Source organism: Cynoglossus semilaevis, chromosome 20 (genome assembly GCF_000523025.1).
Source record: "Cynoglossus semilaevis isolate Cse_v1.0 chromosome 20, Cse_v1.0, whole genome shotgun sequence".
NCBI lineage: Eukaryota > Metazoa > Chordata > Actinopteri > Pleuronectiformes > Cynoglossidae > Cynoglossus > Cynoglossus semilaevis.
In genome coordinates, this window is record NC_024326.1 from 1,408,638 (window position 1) to 1,426,452 (window position 17,815).

The 17,815-nt window shown below is 41.6% G+C and overlaps 2 protein-coding genes across 2 annotated transcripts in view; both read right to left on the reverse strand.

Moving 5' to 3' along the window:
- Positions 1-17,815, reverse strand: part of dnah9l (dynein, axonemal, heavy polypeptide 9 like) — a 28,988-nt gene that overhangs the window by 5,471 nt on the left and 5,702 nt on the right. Inside the window, 50 exon segments of the mRNA XM_025052399.1 lie at positions 377-479; positions 598-730; positions 923-1,096; positions 1,221-1,355; positions 1,856-1,957; positions 2,224-2,406; positions 2,820-2,963; positions 3,061-3,174; positions 3,518-3,664; positions 3,755-3,928; positions 4,006-4,065; positions 4,246-4,407; positions 4,646-4,788; positions 5,043-5,166; positions 5,269-5,431; positions 5,601-5,710; positions 6,123-6,206; positions 6,495-6,656; positions 6,774-6,875; positions 7,007-7,144; positions 7,356-7,458; positions 7,544-7,709; positions 8,129-8,333; positions 8,417-8,590; positions 8,683-8,814; positions 8,904-9,054; positions 9,136-9,284; positions 9,533-9,681; positions 9,915-10,053; positions 10,167-10,244; positions 10,338-10,532; positions 10,615-10,707; positions 11,405-11,543; positions 11,632-11,748; positions 11,841-11,986; positions 12,088-12,244; positions 12,325-12,485; positions 12,567-12,698; positions 12,787-12,894; positions 13,463-13,588; positions 13,744-13,908; positions 14,876-15,094; positions 15,193-15,417; positions 15,533-15,655; positions 15,844-15,966; positions 16,165-16,323; positions 16,412-16,495; positions 16,770-17,099; positions 17,309-17,425; positions 17,505-17,787. Coding sequence (XP_024908167.1) covers positions 377-479; positions 598-730; positions 923-1,096; positions 1,221-1,355; positions 1,856-1,957; positions 2,224-2,406; positions 2,820-2,963; positions 3,061-3,174; positions 3,518-3,664; positions 3,755-3,928; positions 4,006-4,065; positions 4,246-4,407; positions 4,646-4,788; positions 5,043-5,166; positions 5,269-5,431; positions 5,601-5,710; positions 6,123-6,206; positions 6,495-6,656; positions 6,774-6,875; positions 7,007-7,144; positions 7,356-7,458; positions 7,544-7,709; positions 8,129-8,333; positions 8,417-8,590; positions 8,683-8,814; positions 8,904-9,054; positions 9,136-9,284; positions 9,533-9,681; positions 9,915-10,053; positions 10,167-10,244; positions 10,338-10,532; positions 10,615-10,707; positions 11,405-11,543; positions 11,632-11,748; positions 11,841-11,986; positions 12,088-12,244; positions 12,325-12,485; positions 12,567-12,698; positions 12,787-12,894; positions 13,463-13,588; positions 13,744-13,908; positions 14,876-15,094; positions 15,193-15,417; positions 15,533-15,655; positions 15,844-15,966; positions 16,165-16,323; positions 16,412-16,495; positions 16,770-17,099; positions 17,309-17,425; positions 17,505-17,787 — 7,305 coding nt within the window.
- Positions 14,214-14,818, reverse strand: LOC112486284 (dynein heavy chain 9, axonemal-like). The gene is made up of 2 exons (XM_025052386.1): positions 14,662-14,818; positions 14,214-14,546 (listed from the first exon to the last, which is right to left on the reverse strand). The coding sequence occupies exons 1-2, from the start codon at positions 14,749-14,751 to the stop codon at positions 14,217-14,219; spliced, it is 420 nt and encodes a 139-aa protein (XP_024908154.1). The 5' UTR covers positions 14,752-14,818; the 3' UTR covers positions 14,214-14,216.

Sequence of the window (17,815 nt, forward strand, 5' to 3'; positions counted from 1 at the left end):
GGAAAAAGAACAACTGCCTTGTAGCATTAAAGGGACGTTGGAGAGCAGTGGGAGGAAGATGAAAATACAAGAAGATAATTAAAATGGCATCTAACATTTGTAGGGAACAAGGTGAAAAGGCAAACAATGGTAAAGGGAAAGGGTGAAACAGCGCCAGAAGACTGTAGCGGCCGAGAATATATTAGCATTAAACCATAGAAATCAGCCAGGTGGCCCTGGTTTGACTCCAAGTGTGTACATCATCAGGGTCAGAATCCTACCTTCCCTCAAGTACAACTACAGCTTCAGATTTTTAGGTCATTCCTCGCAGCTATTTAGAGTTTGTGTTGAAAGCCATTATGGCCACTTAGAGTTAAAAGGAGATGAAAATACGAACCCTCGCTGCCCAAGACTGATGACTTTGAGGTTGTTGTCATAGTGACTCTTGATCCACTTGATGCCCTGCAGCTGAGGGTCAATAAGGAGAGGCCAGCGCTCGCCTGAAAAACAACTCCCAAGGATTTACATTTTGTATTTGTCATTAAAGCGGGGTTATGATTTCCTGGAATAAAGACTCCATGTGGTTAGCTGTGCTGGATATTTGATGTCACTGCTCACAGTTGGTAAGGATGGATGCGTTCTGAGTGGACATTTTATCTCCTGGTAGACCTTCGTTGTTCCACTGGGCCACCATGGCATCATCAGTCAGCATTGTCACTGGATCCAAGGCCTCAGTCATGGGGATGGTGACCTGAAGCAAGGATGATAGAAATATGAGGCAAAGCCCACCCAGCACTTATATGAGATGAATATAGGGGAAACAGAGCAGATAGAAAAGAAGAAGCATTTTGGTTTTGTCTGAAAGATGTACAGAAAATGGTAATAATAAGTATACATCGACTGTTAATTTAACTCGTGTTCAGTTTTTTGGTATAATAATGACCTTCTGATTGCACAGAAATGGCATCCAGAGGTTCTCCAGCAGCTCTCTTCTGTACTTCTTGGAAAAAGGACCAGCATAGGAGATGAAAGCTGCAGTGAGGAGAACGTCCCCACTAAGAGTCTCCTCTTGTTCATGGTACTGAGACACAGAGTGAGTCCAACGCACATTCTCACTCTGAAACACACACAAAAAGGCGTCACGTGGTCAGTTTGTTCTTAATGGAGAATGAATGAAAGTAAATAAATGAACAGGACGTTGAAAAAGTCACAGATCTTCTAACGGCGACTGCTGCGCTCACCTCAAGTCCTTTGACCAGCCGATTGGCCAGTTCTATCGTCTTGTTTGTGTAGTTGACCTCCTCCTGGAAACGCAGCTTCTCTGATGTGGCTTTCTCAAACTCACTTGTCAGGGTTTCCAGGTGACTGTCCAGCTCCTGGGAGTGGATCATTTAAGATTATTAAAGCAACAGCAACAATAAGTTACCAAAGGCACACCTCAAGGTTAAAACTAAACAAAATCTTAAAGGCCTGTAAAAAAAGAAAACCTAATTTAGTCAATTAATAGACGCGAGTCTGTCGACCTTTACATCAATGACACAGATCAGGACCAGAAGTGTCACCTACACTTTCAAGAGTCTTTCATTTACTATAGTAAGTGTAAAAACCCAGCCATTTCTTTGTCTAGGCGCTGAATAACAATGAGATTCATTAACAACTCTGGAGCGTTGGAGTCGCATCAAGCATCAAATCACATCTGCTGTGTCGTGTTATTTCAGATTACATCAAGACATGAGGCTGAATTTAAACGTCTCTTTAACTTCCTCTGAAAAGACTGCTTTTTAACTATGACCTTGATGATCAACGACCTAAGATCAGAGAGCAAATCTTTAGATAAAAAACAACTTTCAATCCAGAATAATGAGAGAAGACTTACAGCAAGTTTCCTTCTGATGACCTGTAATTTCTCCGCAGCCTCAGCCAGATCAGCATTGGCCTGAGCCAAACACATCCTCTTCATCTCTACCTCACACGCCACCTGATGATACACACACACACACTCACATGCTGTAACTATCTTTATATTGTTAGGTATAAAATACTAAATATTAAATGTTTAAAATATTAAAATGAAAACAATGACAAAAATTAGATATACTTACAAAAATCTGTCCAGAACAGCATGATGGTTGGGGAAAAAGGAAATACTTATTGAATCAACCATTATTATAACCAGTTAGGTTAATCTTACCCTAATGACAGGCTCTGTACAGTTAGTGAGACAGCTGCCGTCAAAGCCAGTACCTCATGGAAGCGCACGATGTTGATGACCCAGGCACAGAGCCCTGCGGCAGCAGAGGATTTATGTCGAACAAACTCGGGGTTGAACTCGGGGTCACTGAGGTAATCGTCTCTAACACACTTCACTGTGGCCTCGGGGATGTGTTCTTTGTCAAAGTTCACCAGAGCTTGCAGGAAGTCGTCCACCTGTTTGTGCAAATGCACGTATGTGAGTCCAATTAAATAGCACTTTAGATCATAGTGTCTTAACTGTATGTTGCAGTGACAGGACTGTTGGATTATTAAAGGTTACACAAAGGCAGCTCAACAGCAATAAAAACCCTTTTAATCCACAACATCTGTGCCAAGGACCAGCAGCACAGCAGAAAGTAAACAATAAAAGCTAATAAACCTGGGACACGTATGTACAGTTAGAAAGTAAATTTAAAAGGTTCACTATTACTTTATGAAATAATTATAATAATAAATCCCTATGTAAATATTTGTTTTCAATTAATATAGTTTTGTGAAACAACTTCAACAGTTTTAAGTTTTTTTTAGATTTCTCAGAGTAAGCCAACATTAGGGGCACACGTTCAGACGCTTCTGTAAACCATCACCTTGCTCATAATCATCTTGGAGGCCTTCCAGCTGCGATCTTTAGGGATTCTGCCTTGAGGAGCCATGAGGACGAGGACAGCTGCCGACACGTTGGTGACAATAGCTGGAGGGTTGGGGAACGTCCTCAGCTCTGTCAGGTTTAACTGAAAACAAAACCCACAGAACCTTGCTATCTTCTTCAATACAACAAAAAATACTGTTAAGCAGAAATAATAATAAAAAAAAGAAATATTTTTTCACCCTGTTAAGTGTATTTAGGGCTGCATGAGCTGCCTGTAAGGCAGGTTCAGCTTTGGCCAAGTCATCCTCTGTCTCCTGCTGCTGTTTGGTCACTTTAGCTTGAATTGCAGCAACCTAAAAAAAAAAACCAAAACAACAAATGATATGTAACCAGTCCAACATTTCACAGTAATACATCATCACAAACATAAACATCAGTGGACCTGTGTGATGGTGTATGTGATATAGGATGATGTCTGTGGTCACTGTTATTTCCTTATGCCTATGAAGGATGACATCTGCATTCAACAGTTTGTAATTGTTTTAAATGTTGTACAAAAGTTTCTAGTCCTCAAATTAATCTCACATTTTTTCTAAAGAAGAATAACAACAACAATATCAAATGGCTTTCTCTGAGATCTCCGCTGATGTCTGAACATCTGTCTTGATTAATTTGATGTTCAGACACTGTCATTACCTTCTGCTCCTCAGCATCAGCCACAGCCCTCTCCTGGTTCAGCTTGTCTGTCTGCTGTCCAATCTTAGCGATGAGAGCTTCAATGTCTGAGTTCTTCTGCCAAAGCTCCACCTCCTGCACTGCTAATTTGGCCTTCAAATCCTCCACCTAACACGGAGTAAAAACATGGGTTGACACGAACGTGTCGGGTGGTCAAAGTTATTTTGACACATTCATGCAGTGCACTGGGGAAGTGACCTGTGAGGCGGTCGACTGCAGCTTCTGCAGTCCGTTCTCCAGCCGCTCCATCTTCTCAGTCAGCTCCGTGCGTTTGGTCCCCAGGAGGTTGCCGTACAGCTTCATAAACTCCAGGAAACTCTTGGGGGTGGTGTAGTTGAAGTGCTTCTCGTTCTGTTGGTACTTGACACTCACCTGCGTCGTGCATGTGAAGCAAAGGTAAACACTTCAGATCAGATGAGGAGTTGAATGTGGTTTGTACAGTAACTCACCTCGTTGACACACGTGTGGGCGTAAGAGATGAACTCGCTGATGGAGGCCCTGACATCTGGCTGCAGTGGGTGAACACACACAGAAGATTTATAGATTTAAAACGGTACTGGCCGCCTCGGGCTTCAGGAACTGAACTCCAGTGAATCCATACGTATGAAGTCTAGTATTTTCTTTATACTAAGGTCTTAGCATCAACTTTAAAAAGCCGCAGTAATGAATGGGAGTGAATGAGCCGTCACCTCCAGTCCAGGTATCTTCTCTATGAAAGTGGTGCTGACCGACTGCAGAGCGAGCTGAGGCCAAGGGTGAAACCAGTCTATTGCTGTACAGTTCACCAGCGCGGGGAATTTCCGTGCTCTCGTCCGCAGTGTAAATCCAACTGGTGAGAAACAAAGAACCACCTGGACAAAAGAAGATAAAAGATGATGTGAATCGAAGACTTTTTTGATCAAGATAGATATGATTTTGGAGAATTAACAACACTCTTTATTAAATCTCTTATTTTTTTGTTGAGAGACCTTAATTTAGTTTAGTATTAACGAAAGAAAGATTAAAGTCAGTGTAAAAACCTTCCTAACATGTCTACACTGTACTGCACATTATGTTACAGATACAAAATAACACAGAGATGACTCAGACTTTGAGCTGCCGTCGTATCCTCTCAATGAAAAAGCTCCAGCAGTTGTCCCTTGTGTCCATAAGTCCCAGTCCTCTGAGCTCCATACGGATGGAAGACACAATAGTGTCCATGTCTTCATCGTTAAACAGGTCAGGAATATCACCTAAAAACAGAAATGTATAAGTTCTTCTTTAATTTTATAAAACGCACCTTTTTTCTACATCTAATGATAATTGTTTTTAACCAGCAATTTATTTTTCGTTTTCTTTTTCTGTTCTCTATTCAAGGGCAAAGGATAAAAAGTCATTTTTTCCTTTCTCTTTGTACAAAGGTCTCAGTGCTTAGAATTTTTAATATCTGCACTAAGAATGTGTTTTTATCCTGTTAATTCAAGCAGAGAAAGCCAGTGTGACCAACCTGAGGCCAACATGTCATTGATGAGCACCAGGAAGCGTTCATCTGGAATTTGAGCATCTGTATGAAGGAACACGGTGCCAATGTTCTTCACCCCCACCTTCATATACAGCGCTGCTATATCACTCTGGAAATGAGGGTAAATTAGAAGTTATGAGATGGGTCCTAAAATGTGTATTACAGGGTGGGATGTCATTTGGCATTAATCCTGAGTGTGTTGTGTTTTTACCTTAAGGTCATTGATGCCGTAACCTTTTCTCAGAGTGATCTGGAAAACCTCCAGTGTGCTGAGGAAGGCAGCCAGCCGACATAAACTCTGCTTCCCGCTGCCTCCGACTCCAACCAGCAGAGCGTTTCCATAGGGGGCCTCCAAGATGCGACTGATACGACACCTGAGCACAGACACTAAAATTAACATTCTATATGTATAAGCATAAGCTCCTCTGTGTGTGTGTGTGTGGTCTGGGTTAACATATGTGCTCATCAGTGTAACTCCCTCTCTGTTTATATTCCTAGACAGTTTGTGTTTGACTGCAGGGCTCGTGTTTGTATGTGTCTCACACATGCTGGATGGCTTCTTCAAACAGCACCAGGTCCATGACAGCGTGCAGCTCATTATAATGCTCCAGAGCATCAGCCAGCGTCTTCTGGAGTTTCTCCCAGTCTGCAGCCTGACAGGATTGGAAAAATAAACAAATGAGCGAGAGCAGCCGTTTCCAAGTCACAACGTGGGTACTTCCAGGAATAAAATGTAATTAAGTTCTTATCAAGACATGAGTGGATTAATTTTCAATCCTCAAACCATGAAAAATACCACAAGGTAATTAGTTTGTTAATGGCAGCACATTCATCCTCATTTATTTCCTCGCTGATTAGATTTGTCAGCCAAAATTTGCGTTATTAACATCTCAGCATTTGTATGCGCCTCATATTCACTGCTGTAATCCTATTTATGTCACAAACAATTTATTTCACCCATTTTATCACCGCAATAGCTAAGAACAAATGATGCTTGAAGAGGAGTAACATGAATTGCAAACTGAAGCAGCTCTGACTAGTTGGAGAGTGAACAAAAGTGTCGACCTGGTGATAGCGAGGTTCTCCCACTCCGTGAGCAAAGTGACAGTACACCAAAGGCTGGTGAATGAAGATGGATTCATCGATTCCCTGGAATAATAATAAAAAAAAAAGGTAAAAAATATAAATACAGGGGATCCTCGAATTTATGTCATGGCTCGGTTCCTAGCGGTGATATAACTTACATTTCTCCCCTAAGTGGGAACTTAAATACAATTACATGTGACAAAATATGTAGCAAAAGGAATCTGTTGGCCAGAGAACAGTGTAATGCTGTAGGTCAAGGACGTGGTAAACCTGGATGCCCAACTTAAATCAATTTTTTTATTTTTAAATATTGCCTTCATCCTCAGGGATGACACTGTTTCTGTGACTTACCTCAAAAAACCTCTTGCCAGTGTCCAGCAGGATTTTATTAAATAGCTCCACATCCTTCTCATCCATCAGTTTGTCAGAGTAAACTCTGGAGCTCTCGTGGAGCCACAGATGAACCAGGTCCATGGGGTAACGGATACACTCTGGCTGGGCAAACATGATGCCCTGCACACCAGGTCAGATGGGTTCATTAGTACTACACAGTGATTCTTAACACTGTGTAGTAGTTATACATTACATGCCATTCCTTTTATGCAGATTTAACCACTTTGCTTGTGATACCTGAAAGACGTTGGAAAGGTCCCGCAGGTTGAAGATGTAGTGGAATCGTATGGCTGTAGGGAGGAAGTTCTGACTGATTTTCTGGTGCAGACAAATAGCTGCCTGGATTATTATTAAAAGACAAAACAAAGTACGTTAACTACATGGACGAACAGCAGGAACATCTTGACAAAGTAATGTTAAATGAATGACAGTAAACAGTTTTAATGTGATACAGTGTTCTATGCAAACACCTGTAGGAGAGTGCCAACTGAGCGAGACATGCCGTAGCTGAATCCCCCATGAAGGAAGTGAGCTGACAGGATGCTGGAGAAGATGGTGGCTAATGCATCGGCTCCAGGGAAATGTACAGCAAACACAGAGAAATGTCTCTGAAAACAAATAAAAGGGAGGATTTAGGAGTGAGTGAGTAAGTTTGCAGAAATGTAAGTATTTTTTTCCAAAATCAAAGACTGACTTCAAAGACTTTAACAAACCAAACAAACTGGAATTCAAGCACTTCCAAGGCCTTCCATAACACTGTACCATCACTGTTTAACACATACTGGCATCCAATGGTAGTGATAATATAGAGTTGTTTACCTGAAGCCTGGGGTTAATAGAGAAACTTCCACCTGTTGGGTTCATGCATGTGATGTACTGACAGTTATGAATATCCTTCAGGACCAGACGCTGTCGGTCATACCTAAAAAGTAGCGCAAGTTTAGAATGACTCCATTACTTTGTTTAAAGGAAAGTAAGGAATCATTTCCTGTGACTGCAGCACTCACCAGTGGTTGTAGTCCAGGTGCTGTCGTATCAGTGTGTGCGGCTGCACTGTTCCGTACACGTCCACCGCGGGCATGTTGAGATCGTCTATGAAGTAGATGAGTCTTTTGGAGGTGGGAGGAGCAAATTTACGACCGGCTTTCTTCTCCAGAGGTTTTTCTAGCACCCCTGTTGTGCATTTAACGGAGATAATATTATTGCTTGTGGGCAGAGCTGGTCCCAGTTGGAGTATTCATAGGTAGAGAGCAGAGCTGTCAAATATGAACCACTCATGCAGCCTAATTTTAAAACACTGTCTAAGTGCAGTCCAAATAGGATTACAAAAAAAAAATCAAATATTAACATCAAGCAAAGAGGAGAACATTGTTCACATACAAAGTAGGCTATGTGAGTGATTCCAAACAACAAAATGTGTCTCACAATGTGATGATGCTTGTCCCGTGTATTTAATATCATGACATGTATATGTTGCTCTAATACGGTATTGTATAATTCCATTATCTATTTCAGTTTTCCTTTTGTTCATTTTTTAATATATTGTTTTAAATGATCTTGTTTTTTATTCTCTTCATTTCTTTGACTCTTACTCTGCAGCATGGCTGATGTAGTGTAGTAGTTGAAGGGGACCTTGGCCACCATGTAGTCCTCCTTCAGCTTGGCCACTTTATCAGACACCAGGATGGTCTTGCCCACTCCTGCGTTGCCCACTAACATGATAGGTTTCCCTTTCTGGATCAGCAGGTCGATGAAATAGGTTAGGCAGATGGTTTCTGGTGTGTGGACCAGTACGGTCTGCAAGGAAAAAAAAGAATCAAGTTTTAACTGTCTTTGATTTGTTCAACAATGAATATAAAAGTAACAACTTGCACCAATACCTGTAATGGGAGATCAGGCTCCATCTCAAACGGCAGCATCTTTTCGCTCCAGGGAGTGAACTTTTTGGTCTCTGGGTCTATGAAATAGTCAAAGACTGTTCCCTGTGATGGAAACTTCACTGCTCGCATCTCTTTCGACCACCAGCGGCTGAATTCAGCACGGTAATCATTCAGCTTAGATGAAGGTTGGGGAAAAAAACAGAATCAATGAACTATATATTGCCTATGTTTACTATGTTAATAATATATTAATATTTATCATGTACATGATCCTGGAAGAGAGCGCCACCAAAAGCCCAGACACAGGCAAAGACAAAGTAGATCTCATAGAGTTCTCGAGGAGAGTCGGCGGGTGTGTTCTCCTCAGTCAGCAGACAGTCCAACAAAGAACACAGCGTCTGATTGAACAACACAGAAACACAATCATAAATGACACTTATTATGACAAAGAGCCTTCAGACTGACCTACAGAACAGTTCCCTTTCACCTGCACCATGCTGTTCTCCGGTACACGAGTGATGGTCTTCAGGTTACATCGCACTTGTTCCAGACAGTAGGGCACATATTTATCAAACAGAATGGTAAGGTTGGCTCTCTCTGACAGAGCCTTCCGAGTGTCTATCCAGCTGGTCACATAACTGGTAACACAACAAAGACAGCAGCTTAACCCAAGCACAATTAAAAAATTGTTTTTGAGAGCTAAGAAAAATCGCTCTTACAGGCTCCAGCCGAGATCCTGTGGGTTGACGTAGAGAATTCCTGCTCTGGAAACAGTAGCTGGAGTAGCAGCTTTAAGATGAGAGATCTCAAAGAGCAACCGCATGGAGGGGGACAAACTGATCCTCTCATTACTGGCCAAGGTCAGAACCTGAACACAGGACGAGATCATTAGACTTACTGGAGCAAACATGCCCTGAAAACACAAAACTGACAACAAGTTAGGAGAGGTTCAAGTCATTTCCAGTCAGATTCATTTTTTACACGTCGCTCTAAATTTCCAAAACACGAAAGAAATATAAATATAAATAACCTGCGGAAAAAAAAGTAGGAGTAGAGGTAAGAAGAAAGAGGTAAGGAACGGGCGCACACAGACAGAGACCAAAGACCTGTTTTTACCTTATTGTCATCCATCACTGTGTTCAGGGACTCAATCCACTTTGGGTCAATATCTCCATCCAGAACAATCCATTTTGGCCCATCATGCATCAATGAAGTTAACTCTCTCATTGTCAAGGACAACAGACCTAAAATAAATGACAAAGTAAATGCAATGACACATCTAACTAAAATATGTATTAAATCTGTATTCTTTTGTTTCTTATTTGGTCTATAAAATGAAACAAATGTCAGCCTATTCCATCTTAGTCTTCCAAAATGAAATTTTGACATCCTTAAAATAACAATATATATGAACAAACAGAGCAGTAGAGTAGAGCAGTATTCCTCAACCTTGGAGTCGCCTGAAATGTCTAATAGTTGATTAAAAAAACAGGTAAGTCCTTACCATCTTTCCACTCTCTGGTGGCAGGGTGCAGAAATCCAAACAACTCATCTGTGGTCACTGCTTTAGGGTTGATGTCGTTCCACACAGGTTTCATCTTCAAGTTGAAATACGTTCTGAAAAGTGTTTTTAGGATCTAATGGAGATAATAAAGAATATGAGTTAATAATACTCTGGTGCAGCAGAGAATCTAAAAATGGACATGTAGTGCATAATATGTGGCTTATTAGAATCCATGAATAACTCAACCTGACTTTTTCCAGTTCCTGGTCCACCTACTACAAACACAGAGTGCCTGACAGCCAGCAGCTCCTCCAGCTGAGTGACCTGTGGACACCAGAACTTTAGCTATGACCAAACCAATAAATGTAGCAGTAACTTATGACAACTGCTTTAAAACAAAGGGCTAATATAAGGTGCCTTAAGTATGAAGTTCTCCTCAGGCTGCAGACGCAGTTCACTGACTGACTGGCGAACTGCACTCTCCAGCTCAGGATCTTTCTTCCTGGCCACTTCCAGCTGAGGAAACAGGTCACTGATGAGCCCCAGAAATATGGGCACATCACTGGTCACTATCTTAGGGTGGTTAAAGTCCCTCAGTGCCCGCAACAACACCTGTGGAAAAAATTGTAATGGATTTACAACTGTAACTGTAGGCCATTTGAAACAGGGGTGAGTGAGAAAGATCAGTTCCCACCTGTTCTTCCGGCCTGTTACGATCCTCTCGTTTTAAAGATCCCGCCACGACCAGGACCGACTTGATGGCCCTTAGTCCCCAGTCGTAATGATCCTGAAAGATAAAGTAGTAAATGAAATCACATTGGGTACAAACAAAGTGTATTTTTTATTGAATAGTAAAGTTTTTGTTATTTCAGTACTGCAGAAATCAAATCTTTCAGTCGGTACAAGACATTGCTGTTGAGTTTTTTGATTTTCGTAAACATCTTCTGTCAATTGGAGATTATAGTATAGTCAAACCCAGACATGGGCAAAACCACAGTATGACGGCTGGATTAATCTTTTTTACATTTTACTCATAATTGCACAAAAACATTTTCTATCCAACCAATCCAGAGCCAGTCAGATTTTAAACCTCATTCTGTCCTCCGACCCAAAAAGTGGGGCCAACCCTGATCTAACTCTACAGTCAGCTAAAAAAACAGATTATCATACTTGAATGGGAATCACATTTTTAAAAGGAAAAGAACAAAAATCACAAACTAATTGACAGTCTCCAGGCACACAAAGTCGGCCAAAAGTCAACTCTCACAATAACAGTAAAGTTAAAAATACAAGAAAGTGTCCAAACTGAGGCTTGTTTAATGTATTTGTAACTTTTGGTTTGGCCTTGTATTTGAGTATGTTGTGATAAATAAACATTTAAATCTTATTTTTGGTGTTCACATTCCCCCTGTGAATAGAGTGTAGAATACATATATGAATAAAAATATGAATTCCTGAGCTGACAAACTGTGTTGCACACGTACCTGTTTGGACAGCAGCTCTTTACAGAGAGTGTAGAGACTGATGAATTTACGTGCAAGCAGCCGAGCATCAATAAATCCTTCTGCCACTAACATGATCTCACAGATCAACTCAAAGTCAGGGATCACCATGGCACAGGGCCTGATCAATAGACAAATTATATAAAGTATATTCAGATCAATAAGTCGTAACAATGTACACCTCTACATCTTCAGGGTTTTTGTCTGACCTGAACAGAGCCTTAAGGTTCTCAGGCAGTTCAGCTCTTCCTGCATAACCAGGGTTTAAAGTGATGAAAATGCCCACAGTTGGCTTCAGCTCAATCTCTTCTCCCAGGAAGTGGAATCTGTACACACAAAGTGTCATTGGTTTGTCCAGAAATACTAGAATCTTGAACATAAGGAGAAGTCCTTTTTTATTTTATAAATCCACATGTACCTTTGCTTCTTGTTCCGTACTGCGTCCTGTATAGTTTTGACCTGCACGGCTACCACTGACAGCACTTCCACTGAGATCCTGTTAAACTCATCAAAGCATCCCCAGACTCCTGTCTGAGCCAGGCCTTTGTAAATGTTACCTATAGACTGAAGAATTATGACACATGCCCAGAGAGATACAGTAAAGTGGATCAACTACAGGCGAAATAAGAGAGACATACGCTGACACTCTGCACAGTCTACGTTACCTTGTAGTCCATCTGCTCTGAGCAGTTGAAAACATACACCATGATGCCCAGGGAGCGTCCCAGATCTTTGGTCGTCTCCGTCTTACCAGTACCTGCTGGGCCTGAGGGGGCGCCACTCATAGTCAGGTGGAGAGACTGGGTCAGGGTAATGTAGCATCTAAAAGAACAAGGAACCGGAGTAGAAATGGAAAACAAAGCAAATCGTAGTGCAAATAGTGCTGTACCAAATTATGTCACCTGTCAGTGAGTGGAGTGATGACCAGTCTGTTGGTGTTTCCAAGGTATTCATAGCTGAACTGGAACTGGGCATCACAGATGTTCACGTAACAGTGTCTGGTTTCATCATCCCAGCGATGGCGTAGCTGTGACAGCCAGGCAAATGACTGTCCTGTCGTCACCTACGGACACCAACAGAAATGCCTGGTCGCTGGCTTTAAATAAATGTAAAACTTGATGATAAAAAATTAAATTGGCACTACCTTCTGAGCAATGAGACTGGCAACAACATCCCGAGCGTGGACATCTATCGTGCAGATGGTCATAATTTTCTGTCTGTCTCCAGGAGTTAAATCTCCGAGCAGCATGTGGATTAGTGAGTTCAGCTGGGTTATCTGGGAAAAGAAAACAGGATACATCTACATCACAAACACACAGTTTCTGCTGAATGCAATCCTTGATTACAACTTCTGTCATTGGTACCTGTTTTTTATTGTAGTCTTTCAGTGCAGTTTCAAAGCCCTCCTCCACCCTCTTGAAGGCAATACCCACATCTGTAGCCCACCACACCTGACTCCCAGTAAGACCAACCTATAAAATAAGAGGAAACAGTTCAACAGTTTGTCTTTTCACTTGTGAAGTCAGAAATGTGAATCCATCCAAGTCTGCCTGTGGTGTTCCAGAAGAGTCTAGGCCCCAGTCCTTTAAACATTGATATAATAGGATGGCCATTTTTACTTTTATAAATAGCCTTTGATTTGATGTTATACAATAATTAATCTTTCAATGTCATGCATGCAAATAAAAACCAGGAAGTGCTCCAAACACTGAAGCTTCCACCCATCCTAAGAACTTAAGATAAGCAGTAGTTCTAGCCACACTGCAAATGTGCTCCTTTTTTTAACCTGAATATTACAACAGAACCTATAACAGTGCTGCTCACTTGCTGCGTATTGTTATAAAAGGCCCCTGGAACTACCTCCCCACGGTCTGAGACATTGTTGAAGTAATAAGATCTCTTCTCATTATTAACCTACATTCAAGAACCCTTGATAGCAGCGTTGTCTCTATTGTTGTACTGAATTACATTTTTATTCATTAGAGTTGTTATGTCTTAACACATTTCATGAAGTTTTAACATTATTATAAAACCCCAGACCTGTGCAGGATAGTCAAAGAGCCACTGCTCTCGTGGTTTGTCTTCGTATGCAGCCACAGCCTCCTGGATCTCTTTCTGGACCGTGCAGCGCATGGTGTTTTCCAAGGCACTTAACCAACACTCTGCCTGAAGAAGAACAAGACATGCCCACATGAAAACAAATAATCCAATTATCTACATGTACTTTTTTGTAAACAAAGAAAAGTAATTTTATCTATACCAAAGTAACAAGATTATGGATTACTGTATCAGTGCACTTTGACACAAAAAAATCAAATTACCTGTCCTTTACAGACACAGGGCTCAGAGAAAGACACGTACTCTCCTTCTCGGCTGTACATCCCTATAGCAACTGCCTCCTCATCCTCCTCCCTGCAATTTTTGTCTGAGTCCTTGAAGCGAAGATCTGCTATGTTGTCAAATAGCTTCAGCAAATGGCGAGTCACCTGGAAATAAAAATACAACCCATGCTGTGATTTTTCTAGTAATTCTCTGTAAAAAAAAAAAAAAAAGAATAAAAAAATCATACAGCAAACTCTTACCTGTTGAGGTTGTGTGCCTCTGGAGACTATCTCCAGGAGGTCTGAGGCAGAGACAAAGTAGAATCTGGGGAAGGTGAGCCTCTTGGTCTCCAGATACTCAGCCAGGGCCTTCTCACACACTGACAACCTCTGCTGCAGAGCCTCCAGGTTCTCTAGGTAGCCAGTTTGATTGGTCACCTCGACCACATTACTGTTCTGCACCACCTCAGTCATCAAGGTCTGTGTGAAGGAGCAGGCATTGACAAAGATGGAGATGTCAGGTAATTAAAAAGTACGGCTGAATATCCAACTGTTTCTCTCCAGTGTGCATGTGTAACCTGGAAGTCAGAATGTATTCCCTGGAAGCGCTCGGCCTCACTGGCCAGCTGGCAGCGAATGTCGTGGCTGTTGGTAAAGATGGCGTTGAGGTGGGCCCAAGTTCTCTGGACTGACATCCAGGTGGAGATGACAAGGTCAGCCACCATCAGCTTCCTCTGCCAACCACTCACCTCCTCCTGGAAGTACTCCACATATTTACTCATCAGGATGTTCTGCAGCTGCACCTGAGAAGCAACAAATCAGAAACTGGAAGAATGTCTGGAAGAAGATTAAAAAAAAAATCCCTGTTTGTCCATCTTGGGGGAAACTTAAAAAAAAAGTGGAACAACACAAACATACCTGGTTGTCTTCAAGTGTCTCAATTAGATTCTCATCTGCTTTAAGCAGAGGAGTTCCTGTGCTTGTATGAGTCTCATAGGACAATGACATAACACTCCATGTCTTGGTTATCTCTGCCAAAACCTAAAGATCAACAGGAAATGCTTTGTTATTCATTTCTATTTTTTTCTGCAAGACTTAAAAGAATAAATAGTTACATACAGCAAACTCTTACCTGTTGAGGTTGTGTGCCTCTGGAGACTATCTCCAGGAGGTCTGAGGCAGAGACAAAGTAGAATCTGGGGAAGGTGAGCCTCTTGGTCTCCAGATACTCAGCCAGGGCCTTCTCACACACTGACAACCTCTGCTGCAGAGCCTCCAGGTTCTCTAGGTAGCCAGTTTGATTGGTCACCTCGACCACATTACTGTTCTGCACCACCTCAGTCATCAAGGTCTGTGTGAAGGAGCAGGCATTGACAAAGATGGAGATGTCAGGTAATTAAAAAGTACGGCTGAATATCCAACTGTTTCTCTCCAGTGTGCATGTGTAACCTGGAAGTCAGAATGTATTCCCTGGAAGCGCTCGGCCTCACTGGCCAGCTGGCAGCGAATGTCGTGGCTGTTGGTAAAGATGGCGTTGAGGTGGGCCCAAGTTCTCTGGACTGACATCCAGGTGGAGATGACAAGGTCAGCCACCATCAGCTTCCTCTGCCAACCACTCACCTCCTCCTGGAAGTACTCCACATATTTACTCATCAGGATGTTCTGCAGCTGCACCTGAGAAGCAACAAATCAGAAACTGGAAGAATGTCTGGAAGAAGATTAAAAAAAAAATCCCTGTTTGTCCATCTTGGGGGAAACTTAAAAAAAAAGTGGAACAACACAAACATACCTGGTTGTCTTCAAGTGTCTCAATTAGATTCTCATCTGCTTTAAGCAGAGGAGTTCCTGTGCTTGTATGAGTCTCATAGGACAATGACATAACACTCCATGTCTTGGTTATCTCTGCCAAAACCTAAAGATCAACAGGAAATGCTTTGTTATTCATTTCTATTTTTTTCTGCAAGACTTAAAAGAATAAATAGTTACATGTTTTAGTATGAATTGTCTTTTTTGTTTATATAAAATGACCTTTCTAACCTTTAGCATTTACCACAGTTGTTATATAGATCTAAAGAGTATGACATATTCCCATTTGCTTACCTTCTCAATGGCCATTTCTTTTACAGCTTTGTCCACTATGTTTTTGACTTCATCCTCCACACGGTGAAGCTGTAATTCCAAAAGGTCCCCCAGGGTGGTGCCCTCACCCATTATAAACCGGACCTGGGAAATAACAAATCAACCATTGAGAGGATTAAATGTCTGATCAGGCTGATTAGGTTCAACACATCTGAGCTGGATGGTGGAGACATTGAAACAAGGCTGAAGTTTAGTGAAGATACAATAGATGGAGAACAATGCAGTGGTTAGGACTGGACGTCTGATGAAGTTTCAAAATATAATAACAGGCCTTTGTCATACCCCAGTGGTGTTCATAAGCTGCTGCCAGTGCCTTTCTCTGACAGCAGAGTTCTGCAGCTCATTGACGGCTCTCAGAGACGTCAGCAGGTTCTTCACGGTGGATTCCAGACCTATGTAGACGTCCCACACTCGCACTTCCTTGTCCAGCATCTTCATCTCCTTTGATAGTTTAATAGTAGTTTTAAGAGCATGTATAAGTCATTTCAAATCATTTTTACCTTTAAAAAACAATTGTTGTCAGTCCTACTTTGGCAAATCGCCTCAGTTCCATATCCATTTGCTCCACATTGATTTCTTTCCATGGAGTCTTAGTCCAATCCTCTATACTAGTCTGTCATATGGATGAAAAAGGCAACGTTTCAAACACAGTCTTTTTAGAACTTGGAACTCAATTTCTTAAGTCTAAGTATTAATGTATTTAAGGGTGGAAGACATTTTTTATTAGTTATTTTGGCTTTTTTTTTACTCTGGAGTTGAATCTTCAGTTCAATTCACTTTAAATGTAGTTGTGTTTATTTGGCCCTTTTCTTGGATAGTGACAAAGAGTGTTGTGTTGACCTTGACGAAGATGACCATGTCCCAGACTGCTTTGACCAGTAGTTAACCTTGACGAAGATAACCATGTCCCAGACTGCTTTGACCAGTATGATGTCAGAGCGACAAAGGCTCAGCTGCTTGTATTCTGGGAAGTTGACTTCAAACAAATCAGCTGTGTCCTGCAGCTTCTTCATTTCTGCCTCCATTGCTGCGACTGCTCTGTTGGTCTGGAGACATTCGGAGGCACTGTACATTAGTTTGATGCAAAAACGCTCAGAACTGCAGGAATTCATAGCTATAGCTATAAGTACCTTATCAATGTATTTATAAGGCTCCTCCACAGAGATCCTAAATATAAGTTCGTCTCGGAATTTTTCTCTGAACTCGTGCTGTTTTACCTGAATTAAAAAAAGAAGAAGACATTTAGCATTAATAAAAGTAAAAGTATTTTCGCATTTACATTTTTAACAATACAGAGGGTTTAGGGGGTGGGGAGTTACTTCATACATAATGTAAGACAAAGTGAGAGGGTTTATATGTCAGACAGTGAGCTCTCTGTTAGAGGCTGCACACATGGACACCCTACCTCCCTCACACACAGACTCACCTCGAACCGCACACACTTCCTGCGAATAACTGCGACTTCATTTGCCTGCAGAGGGGCCACTTCATGTTTGACAGTGAAGGCAATTTTCCTTAAACTCTTCCACTTCTCTGGTAGCTCCTAATGCATAATTATTGATTATTGTGATATGTTTCTTAATATTTGTGCAGATGTAGTGTGTCAGTGTGACTGTACACACTTCCAACTGTGTGTAGACGCTTTCAGGAAGCTGCTGTTCGTAGGTCTTCAGGAGTTCAGCTGTAGATTTGAGAGGTTTAAAGTGCTGCTCGTTGCTGATCTGTCTGTCTCGTATGGCCATGAGGTGTCCCATGATGTCAACAAGACCGTTGTAGTCGCAATCTGACACCGTGTTGGAAAGACCTAGAGTTGTGGTCTCCACAAAAGAGGATAACTCCCTCACGCTGTTGAGATGGAAACACAGAAAGGACGATGTTTAAGAATGGAACAAAAATGACAGTTTTGCACCTGTCTTTGTGTGTGTGTGTCCAC